The 11591-nt window shown below is 40.7% G+C and overlaps 1 protein-coding gene across 2 annotated transcripts; it reads left to right on the top strand.

Annotated features, from left to right (window-relative positions):
* Positions 1-1499: 1499 nt before the first annotated feature.
* Positions 1500-4743, top strand: Fbxo48 (F-box protein 48). 2 transcript variants are annotated; one of them, XM_029484034.2, is made up of 4 exons: positions 1500-1535; positions 2356-2564; positions 3147-3767; positions 4241-4743. In XM_029484034.2, the coding sequence occupies exons 3-4, from the start codon at positions 3462-3464 to the stop codon at positions 4418-4420; spliced, it is 486 nt and encodes a 161-aa protein (XP_029339894.1). In that variant the 5' UTR covers positions 1500-1535; positions 2356-2564; positions 3147-3461; the 3' UTR covers positions 4421-4743. The 2 variants fall into 2 exon arrangements, with proteins under 2 accessions (XP_029339894.1, XP_085685435.1); XM_085829309.1 differs by lacking the exon at positions 1500-1535 and having other exon boundaries at positions 2239-2564.
* Positions 4744-11591: the final 6848 nt, after the last annotated feature.

Below are 11591 nucleotides of genomic sequence, written 5' to 3'. Positions count from 1 at the left end.
GTTTGATGCTCGATTTGACAAATTACATTCAGATTCTACACAATCTCATCTGTCGCTTCTGTTTGTCATTCGCCGACTCCTTGTCCACCTGCAACCAGAGACCCATTCCACGTACATAGGAGACCCAAAAAGGTGATAGTCTGCGGCAATACTGCCCACAGTGGGCTGGGCCCGACATAGATCTATCATCAAGAAAATGCCACCATAAACTTGCCTACAGTCCAGTCCAAGTGAGACAATTCCTCATTTGAGGTTCCTTCTTCCAAGGTGTCAAGTTGACAAAAACCAACCAGCACACACCAAATGGTGCCCCCTTACCCCCGCCCCCCACACACACCATTTCCTCTTTCCTTGTATTTCTGACTCATATCTTCTATAGAAAGCTACAGGCTTTTTTATGCCAGCTAGTGGGATGTATGGCTTTGATCGGATTGATGTTTTTTATGAAAGCAGCTCCCTTCCCTCAGCTCTCACCCCAAGGTCTGTTCCTTCTGTTAAGTCTCTGATTTCTTATTTCAGACATGAACTGGGAATGTGAAGAAGCTCAGTACACTAGGTAATCAGCTCTTAAATGTGTCTTCCCAGTTGAGTCACAGTTTCTTGAATTCATAACAGGGGATATTGAGCGTTTCCATGTATATATATATATGTACATCCTGGGAAGTTCCCCACGATGCTTCCTGCCATTAGTCGTAAGTAAACAAGTGTCTCTTAGCTTCAACATCTTTATAATCAGAGACATATAGACTGTTCAAACTAAAGGCCGTAAGGGTGTAATATGCAAAAGCAGTCTTAGAGAAATGCAGAACTGCACCAAAGACTGGCAAGGGGTAAATGTTGAATGCTAGCAAATATCTTCTCTGCGAACAAAACTAAAATGTCCTGCTAACTTAATAACCACATAAGCTGAAAGGTTTGCAATTCCATCGTATATAGCAGTCTCGGTAGTCCTTGATATTTCACTATATTTTTGCAAGATGCTACTAGATAAAATACGTACTGCATCGAGAGTTAAGCTTCCCCAGGCAGCTCCCTGGAATGTTACTATGCTAAAAAACAAAGGAAATGAGTAACACGATATTATCATCAAAACATTTAAATAACCACCTGTTCAAGAAAAAAAAAAAAATTCAGTGTGAACTTTTTCAGCAACCTTTGTCAAGCACACACGGCAGGGAAGGAGCACCTAGACAGGTTGCAGAGTCCCCTGGGGAGAGAGAGCCTTGGCGCGCAAACCTTCGGCGGCCTCACAGCCATCACTAGCTACCAAAACTCATTGGGAGTCCCGCCCTTTATAAGTCCCGCCCATGTGCCCGATGTCACTCAGCAGGGACGCTGGACCTTGCAGTGACTTGGGCCTCCTTTCTTTCCTTCCCTTACCGTGATGAAACGCAGGGTAAACTACCAATCCCAGAAGGCACCGCGCACGCAAATGGGTGGAGCGAGGCTTGAGAGGGCGGGACATGAAGGCCTTCCGGAAAAGATTCAAATCCGGAGGACTGAAATCGCGGGAGGAGCCGGCGCCGCGCCTTTAGGTAGGAGAGGCAGCTCTGCCCTTCCCTGCACAGGGACCAGCGTACTCAGCTGTGGTCGGTCGCTTCTCCTGCCTGTCCTCACAGCACAGGGATGTGGTTGCGCTCGCCAGGACTGGTGTGGGCTCCCTGAGAACTAGTCTTGCCCGACGGTGCTCTTTCTCGGTTTGCCCACTCCTAGTGACATTTGACAGGACGGTGGGTGGAGGGGCTGGAGGTGGCCCAGAGTGTCCGCTCTTCTCAAAGACCCAGGTTTAGTTCCCACTGTCCACAGAGGGGTCTTGCCACTGACTGTTACTCCAGTTCGGGGATCCCACCCCGCTTTTGGCTCCTGCGGGCAGCGCACGCACTGTGTGCTAAGACTTGTTTACAAGCAAGCCGGCAATACACATAGAAGCAGATCTTTGAAAAGAAGGTGGGAGGGCCGCAAGCTAACGCAATATTTCCGCAAGGTTGGTTCAAACAGAGGCGACATGCAAGGAATAGCTTTCGAGGCATTCAATAGAGATAATTTAGAAGATTCCTAGTGAGATTTTTGGGAATATGACCAAGGCACCACAGAATGTTCAATTGAAAAACTTCCTGCCTCTTGTGGAATTCCTTTGACAGAAGGAAACATTTTATTCCTGGGGAGAACCTGGGAGAAACAGCAAACATCTGAGTGTAGTGTAACCTCCTAATAGAAACTTAGTTTCAAAGATGCCACTTTGCCTTTAGTTTGTACCAGTGGTAGGAGGGGAGAAGGTTCGTTGCAAATACTTGATCTTGTGGGTTTTGTCTCGTTTTGCACACCAAGTTGCTTTCTATTTTTCTATTTCTAAAGGAAGCCCCTGTTCAGTTCAGACATTACAGTTCTAACCACAACCAGTTTGGATCATAAACAGCCTAACCAAAGGTAGTCACCATGATGTTACTAACTACAAAGACTTGAGTAGTGCATCTGAAAAGGGAATTGTTAGTCACTGAGTGAAGAGATATTTAGCTGTACATCAAATGCCTATTGCATCCTGATTCTCCACCACAAAAGGAACTGTAAGTATTATAAAAGAGGTAAACACAAATTGTGCTTATATTGCAAAGTGGCCCAGGATGATGTGTGCAGCCTTGCTTCCAGAAGCTTCCACTTTGGTCCTTGAGAACATTAGCTGGAATAAGGCTTTAAATCTATAGCTATATACTATTCCTAGCTGAATTATGAACTACTTAGATTGTACTTGTCACTCAGTAATAGATTTGGGGACAGTTATCCTTAGCTCATAATTAGGCACATAAGATAGATTGATTTCTAAGACACTTGAAGTGTAATTGAATATATGAGACTCCATAATTACGATCAGGATTTCATCCTGGACTATTTTAGGTAAACTGATGTCAAGAGTATGCACCTGTCCACTACATCCAAATAGTTAAGTAGTTCTTATATAGATTACTAAAGGTCCAGCAGGTTTGTGACTCTGGTAGCTTGAAGGTGAGGAACCCAATGGTAAAGCATCAGTTCACATATAGACTTTTAATAAACACTAGTCATTGTTACTAAACCCAGTAAATGTTTGATGTGGAGAATCATTTCCCTTTTTTTTTTTTTTTTTTTTAAATAATATTCTTCTGGAACAGCAAGAAGCAAAACATGTAGAAACAATGATACTTGCTAAAAACTAGTGTTCAAAGCGAAGGGAATGTGTTCATGGTCTCCCATATACAATTTGGCCTCTTGTTTTTACGAACTCCACCTGACAGTCTTCAGGAAACACACACGAAACACGGCATGGATTCGGCCTTGCAGATTAAGAGGCTGAAGTCAAGAAATGTAAAGTTCTTTAAATCCTGCATAAACTATCTGACTCAGAGGAGGATGCACATTTTGGTCTGAAGAGGCTGAGTATATTTAACTCTGCCCTGTAGGTTACATATGAAGACAATTGGTAAACTATGAAGAAGACTTCAAAGAAGAACAATAATTTCAAAATTCCTGGTACAGAATTGAATTCCGCGGATGCTGAAAGGGGAAAAAAAGAGAGTCGAAGTAACTTTGTTGAACTACTGCCCCTGGAAGTCACTTATAAAATTTTCAGCCAGCTAGACATCCAGAGTTTATGCAGAGCTTCCAGGACATGCACAGGTTGGAACCGTGCAATAAGAAACAATGACTCCTTATGGAAACCCCACTGCTTGACCATAAGAACTGTGTGCCAAAGAGAAGTAGATGATGATATAAAAAGCGGTTATACCTGGAGGGTAAGTTTAACTTTCACAACTTTTCATGGATTTTGACAGGGGTGTTATGGCACAGTTAAGAGAATACTATAATGTCTACTTAGGGTAGCATACGGAGCGTGCTGACTTTAGGGAAGGAATTAAAGTTGAATTATTATCCTCTTTCTACTGGCGTAGTCTCCACACTGTTTTCTACTCAGCTTTGTAAGTCCCAGATCTTAAAGTCGGGAACTTTCCTTGTTATGCAGAAGGGAGGTGAAGAAGCCAATTTCCTCATCTTCCACCTTATGAAAACCTCCAATACATACAAAGCACTGCTCTTTGTATATACACTAATCCATACATGCACACATAATTTACCAATGCAATTAATATGTGTACTTCCACATGAGTAATTCATCTCAGTCCTGTGAATGAGTTTCTCTGCTTGTAGACATAAGCACCAGCCAACCATGCTGCCAGTCTTTTTGAATGATGATGTCTATCCCTTTCAGGTAATACTCCTAAGAAATTACCAGAAGAGCAAAGTGAAAAATGAGTGGCTAAGTGGCAGATACAGCAACATTCGTTCTCCTGTTAGCTTGCCAGAAAAGGCTATGTGCCCCATGGATGCAGATACGTGGGGGGAAATCCTAGATGCAGAACTGGAAAGAGAAGTTGAAAAATTGCAATAGTTTTATCGCACGTGATCAAAATCACTCAGACTCCAAGATACTTTGAAATCTGATAATGTCTTTCTTAGCCTTTTAAGTATTTAAGATTTAAAAGAAAACAAAGTTGAACATGAAGCTTTGTTTGTATTTTGCACTCAAGTTAAAAAATTTTTCTGGTCTTATACTACGGGGAAATCATGAAATGTTATTTTTATAAGAAATAATAGACTGATAGAATGATTTTGAAATGTATTGCTCCATGTATTTATGTTAGAATATTGCATTACTTTAAGTGATATAATTTATTGTGTTTTCTATTTAAACCTTTAAGAATTTAGGGGATTTTTAAAAAAACTTATTTAAACATTCATTATAAATAAGTATAAATATACTCTCATGGGAGAATACCAAAGTAAATAGTTGTAATATATTTAAATTGATAATAAATTTACATGTTAATAACTTTACAGTTTCCACTACAGTGGAAAAGATTGAACCATAAAATAATGACACTATTTTAAAATGTGTTAAACCTATAGTTTATTTAAACTTGATCTAATCTTGGGGTAGAAGCTCTCAGATTAAGATTTTCATTTTTTTTTTCCCTACAAACCTGAAATTAGTCTCAAAGACTGAGAATGTGTGGAACGTTTCAGGACATTTAATGACTGTTAGAACCACCAAAGGCTTTATTTACCTTAGCCAGCCTATCTTTCCAATGCTTGATAACACCATCTAGTGTATTCTTATATGCTTCTTACTAACAAGGAAAAATTATTCTCAGAGCCCTGCCTGACTTCGTTAAAGTGTATCTTTGCAGGGAGGGACTTTTTTCCCAACTTTGTTTTCCTTTTGTAAAGGAGTATCATGTAGCACATTCCATCTACCAGGTCATTTCACCTGAATGTGTAAGCATAGTAAGAACGCATCTACAACTCTGGTCATTTGTATGGGGTTTCCATAGATGTATTCCTTCCCTTTTACTGCTGCGATTAAACACCATGACCAAAAACAGCTATGGAAAAAGTTCATTTGTCTTATAGTTCCAGAGCAATACAAGTCCATTACTTCAAGGAGAGCATGGCAGCAGTTGCTAAATGCTAGGAAACCAGTATTTAATAACTAGGCAATGGAGGTTAGAGCAACAGGTCAAGATTCAAGTCCTCAACCAAAAGCATGAGCAGAGAGAGCAAACTGGACGCAGGTGAGCTCTTGAGCTCTCAAAAGCCTGGTGCCAGGAACACTTCTACAAGCAAGGCCACATCCACTAAACCTCCGAAAAAATCCCTACCAACTAGGGACCAACACTTATTCAAGTACAGGAGCCTATGTAAAGCATTTCTTATCAAACTATCACAGTTTTTTTTTTTTAATTCTAGGAAACCAATATTTAATAACTAGACAGTTGTCAGAATAATGCCCCTTCAAATACACATTCTTTCTGTTGTGTCACATGGACGATTATTATCTACTAGTGTTTTAATGGAAATTAACAATAAAGTTAATTGGAAATGACCTTGAAAACCAGGCAGTGCAATTTCTAGGGCTATGCAGGAATTTGCTGAATTCACACAGCCTGCGCTCAAAACCATCTATTCTATAGTAGTTTCTCCATTACTATCATAAGGCAGTTCTCTCCCAGGATTGAGGCAGTCACTAGAAAGTCTCCTAATAGAATGCTACCCATAACTAGTCCTGTTTCTACCTGCTAGGATGACACTGATTTAGTCCTTCTCTAGGTTTGCTATTCAAATGCTTGAAGACAGCTGGCCTGTCGCTTCCCATTGTCTTCTCCCCAGTTACTTCTGATAGTCACGAGCCACAGTGTCTAAGCCAAACAGCATTGTCTACTGCTTCTGCCCTCTTCACGAAAGTACCATCGGAAAGGAAGATATCCTGCAGATTTAATTTGAGGAGAGATCATTGAAAAGCACTTTAAAATCTTGAAAATGTGAAAGAAAGTGAAGTGTCTTACTGTACAACAGTAGCATACATATGTAGGTGTTATTAGCTATTTCTTGTAATGAACGTTCTGTCAATCACCTTTTCCTCTGATAAAGAATGCACTAATGGGGGGAGGGTGCCTTTCTCACTTATGGCATTCCCCCTGTCAGCCACTAGATTAAATCTAAGAGTGGAACATGACTGAAACCACCTGTTTCTTAAACTGGAAGACAAATGATGAAATTGTTTCCTGCCACAAAGAGAAGTGAGTCCTCAGAATACACATCCAACAGAAAAACAGAGGAAGTGGAAGAGGGGATTGTGTGTACGACTCTGATTCTAGTCTGTCTACTTGTAGTTTGTAGTACAAATTGCACTGGAACCCTACCCTACCCATAGGTAGGGCATAGGTAGGTGTTCTTACTGTTTTTCAAGTGTAAAACACCTGCCGTTTACATTAGTAACTTAGGTTTACACTAGGAGCACTACCTATAGGGCTCCATTTCCTGGTCGTCAGGTATGTGATGCTTGTAGTTCACATTAGTATTTTAGTTTTAGAATCTTGCTTTGTCCTTCTTCAGTCCTGCCAATTTTGTGTCCTAAAGGCAGTTCCTGCCTCAGATCTGCTCAGCATTCATTTCTTTCTCAGTCTCCTATAACTTGTTCTTCCCACCCAATGGAGATGCTGCTAATACACAGATAACTGACTTCAGTGTCTCTGATACATCTTCGTGGTTGATTTGGTAGAAATTCCCTTCCTGTGATTCTTCGTAGGTGGGCGTGTCATACCTTTCTTTTTACACTCTAACCAATCTTCTAAATTCTCTTGGGAGACTCGTTGTCCTAAAACTACTCATTCCGTGTTAGTGTCCATAAAGACTCAGGCTTGTCTTCTTGTATTCTGAACATCTCTCCCAAAGCACCTTCACCACAGCTGGTGTTTCTGTCGTCTGTATCCATAACTTGCCATCAGATTTGTCCACTCCATTCCAGAAACACCTGTCCCAGTCTGTGGGAATCCTTCCTGAGTCAGCAATACCAGAACCAGAGACTATTACTTTCAGCCCCTTCCTCAGAAAGTGGCCAGGGTTCAGGATACTTAACACTGGTTCTTCTTTTCTTGGTCCGAGTCTACCCAGTCAAGAATCAGTTCTTACCTGTTTAATTATGGAGCCACCTGAGCAGTCCATCTTTTCTCCATGTTTTTCTCCGCTTTATTCCTTCTTACCCTCACTTGAAGTTGATATGGCTATGGTAACCTAACTGGTATGCCTTCCGGATGGATCAGTCTGCCTAAAACTCTTCAAATTAGCATGTCACCTCTAATTTAGACCATTCCCTACATTCATATAGAGACCAGATATCTCTGAAAAGCCATTAAGACTTTTTAATGACTCACCCTGGCTTACCCCAGGAGCCTTTTCTCTCACAACTTTCCTGTTGAGTTTAGTCACACCAAATCCTTTGTAGGTGCCTAGCCATGTTTGCTCCCTTACCTTTGCCCCTGTGTGCAGGTCATGTGACAGGACACTTGCAGAGTCCTCCCCTTCCTCCCCCACCAGTTCTTGACTTGGCAAAAATCTTTTCCTGCAAACCATCTACAACTGTATTATTCTAGATCAAGTTATCCTTCTAAAGTTTTTATACATGGTTGTTGTAACACTGTCAGAGGCTGTCACACTGTGTTGTTGGTTTCCCCACGTGCCCCTTTAGAAGATGAATTTTTTAGGAACTGTGATTTATTTTTTCTGTCCCATAAACCTGCTATTTTTAAGGTTTATTTTTTAAAATGTGTTGTTTATTTATTGTTTTATTTATTATTAGTAACCAAATATAGAATGTATAAGAAAATGCATTATTGTGAATAATATAAAATATGTAACATTATAGTAGCAAATTTTACTATTTGTTAATGAATAAGACTATATTCAAATGCATACTAATTTCTGGAATGTGTGACATACTCATTGTTAAAATGTACTTGATTGTTCTAATCTTCTCCAAAAGTGTAAGTGGAACTTTCTAAGTGTTTTGCTGTAATTTAATAAGCACTTGAAAATAAACTCAGTTTTTAAAATATCATTTCTTTTCTTCTGTTATTGGCACCTCAGTCAATTTCTAGTATTATCTTTTCAAATTAAATGAATAAACCTTAAGTTGTTTTCTAGTTTATTAAAATAATTCTTTGTATAACAAGATACATGGTAAGTGCTTAAAGGGAACACTTATTTATCAGACCAAATCATTTGTATCTGAGAGCATGAGTAGGTGGAGCCAAATGAAAGAGGGTGTGCCCTCATCAAGAGACAAGATACTGTGGTGACTACATACACTATGTAAAGCCAGCAAGATAATTATGAGAATATTAATTTTTTTTCATTAAAAATTGTTAATCAGCTTAATATACTATATAAAAATATACTTAGAAACCTTTCTCTTATTATTTCTGACAATCCAGTCTTAGACAATTATCAGTGGGAAAAGTGCATAGAAACTATTGACCTTAAGGCATTTGCATATATATATATATATATATATATATATATATATATATATATGCGTGTGTGTATGTGTGTCTAATTTGAGAAATATAGCAGATCTCTAACTATATTTTAATTTCCTTTTTGCTTTAATTTTGTTTTATCTGTTCTCTAAGACTTAAGATATCCTAACATTTTTAGCAAAAAAATCAATTGAGTAACAAAGGGAGGGACCTTAGATGAAAGGCCCTCCAGTTGGGAGAGGGAACTTGTAGAGCCCACCTCCAGCAGAAAGTCAGGGCATCAAGTGAGGGATGGGGTTGCCATCTGTCTTAGTTAGGGTTTTACTGCTGTGAACAGACACCATGACCAAGGCAAGTCTTATAAAAAACAACATTTAATTGGGGCTGGCTTACAGGTTCAGAGGTTCAGTCCATTATCATCAAGGTGGGAGCATGGCAGTATCCAGGCAGGCATGGCACAGGAGGAGCTGAGAGTTCTATGTCTTCATCCAAAGGCTGCTAGTGGAAGACTGACATCCAGGCAACTAGGGTGAGGATCTTATACCCACACCTACAGTGACACACCCATTCCAACCAGGTCACACCTATTCCATCAAGGCCACACCTTCAGATGGTGCCACTCCCTAGTCCAAGGATATACAAACCATCACATTCCACTCCCTGGTCCCCATAGACTTGTTCAAAAACATGAGTCTATGGGGGCCATACTTAAACATAGCATAATGCAAAATGCATTTAGTGCAACTTTCAAAGTCCTCATAGTCTATAGCAGTTGCAACAATGTTAAAAGTCCAAAGTTCAAGGTCTCTTCTGAGATTCATTCAACTTAATTAACTGTAATCCCCAAAGCAAGGCAGGAAACCAGCTGGGCAAACTCCAAACTCTGCATCTCCATGGCTGATGTCAAAGTGGTCTTCAGATCTCCACTCCTTTTTCATCTTTTTTGACTGCAACAAACTGCTTCCTCCTGGGCTGGTTCCACTTCCTGTTAGCAGCTTTCTCAGCATGTATCCCATGGTTCTGGCATCTTTAACATCTTTGAGTCTCCAAGGCAATTTCAATGTTACAGCTTCTTCTTTCAGTGTCTGGGATTCCACTTGATCTTTTGGACTCCTCCTAAGGGCTGGCATCACTTCTCCATCTCTGTCCTCTGTAGCACTCTATGCTCAGGTTGATCCACTCCATTATGGCTGCTGTTCTTGGTGATCATCCCATGGTACTGACATCTCCAATACACTGGGGTGTTCCACTCCAACTAGGCTTCACCAATAGCCTCTCATAGGCTCTCTTCAGGGTGCCAAGCCTCAAATCCTTTGCATGATGCCTTCAATCCTGGGCCATCAACTATAGCTGAGGCTTCACCTTCTCCAATGGGCTTCCCTGGCCTTTCACAGTGCTAAGCCTCAGCTTCTCTCCATGATCCCTTCATTCATTCACAAGCAGTACCACCTGAGTGACTCGTACACATTATCAAGTCCAGCAGCAGCATGAGGTACAACCGTGGGTATCTCTGGAACACAGCTTCTTTGTGCTCCCAGAAAACAATTTCCAGAAGATTTCACCTCAACGATGCTGGTCTCTTCTTAATCACCACTAATTCCTTAGCTCCAGCTAACCAGCATCAATTTTCCCAGTAGTTCCTTCCATTCTTAACTCTAGAGCCAGAGGCACATGGCTGAAGCTGCCGAGTTCTGCTGCTTACAGGAACTAGAACATGATCCCCTTGTATTATTACATTATCACTAGCTTTATGTTTTCTAAATCCTTCACTGCCTAAGCTTGGCTATCCTGGTTCTTGCTCTGTAGATTGACCTTGAATGTAGAGATCAGCATGCTTGTCTCATGGGATTAAAGGTGTGTACCACCATGCCTGGATCTAATTTAGCTCGGTAGGATCTTCCCCCAAGGTCCTACTCCCTTAATCTTTATCTCCTAGAACACAAGATTTTGCTCCATTTCACTTCCTGGTACTCCTTTAATACTCAAACCATATATTTTATATTTTTCCTTTCTAAGCTTGCTATGCTTGTTCAAACTTCTCTTCATAAGACTTAACCAGAGAACAAAGTCTCTGCTGGGCTTTTTTGAAACTTCTTTTGTCAATGCAATTAATCCAAGTCTCTTCACCTTAGCCTCAGGCAAACTTTTCAGACAAGGGCAAAAAGTAGCCACATTCTTCACCAAAATACCACAAAACCAGTCTTTATGCCACATTCTGAAATTCTTCTCCTTTGAAATCTCTTGGGCCAGGTCAACACAGTTCAAATTACTCCCAGCAACAAAGTCTTCCATATTCCTACTAGGATGACCCATTAAGCCCCATTTAAAGCATTCCACTGCTTTCCAAATCCAAAGTCCCAAAATCCACATTCTTTCAAATAAAAGCATGGTCAGGCCTATCACAGCAATACCCCACTCCTGGTACCAACTTCTGTCTTAGTTAGGGTTTTACTGCTGTGAACAGACACCATGACCAAGGCAAGTCTTATAAAAAACAACATTTAATTGGGGCTGGCTTACAGGTTCAGAGGTTCAGTCCATTATCATCAAGGTGGGAGCATGGCAGTATCCAGGCAGGCATGGCACAGGAGGAGCTGAGAGTTCTATGTCTTCATCCAAAGGCTGCTAGTGGAAGACTGACATCCAGGCAACTAGGGTGAGGATCTTATACCCACACCTACAGTGACACACCCATTCCAACCAGGTCACACCTATTCCATCAAGGCCACACCTTCAGATGGTGCC

Source organism: Mus caroli, unplaced genomic scaffold (genome assembly GCF_978045245.1).
Source record: "Mus caroli unplaced genomic scaffold, Mus_caroli_1 scaffold_13, whole genome shotgun sequence".
Lineage (NCBI taxonomy): Eukaryota > Metazoa > Chordata > Mammalia > Rodentia > Muridae > Mus > Mus caroli.
This window is presented reverse-complemented; position numbering and strand designations above follow the sequence as displayed.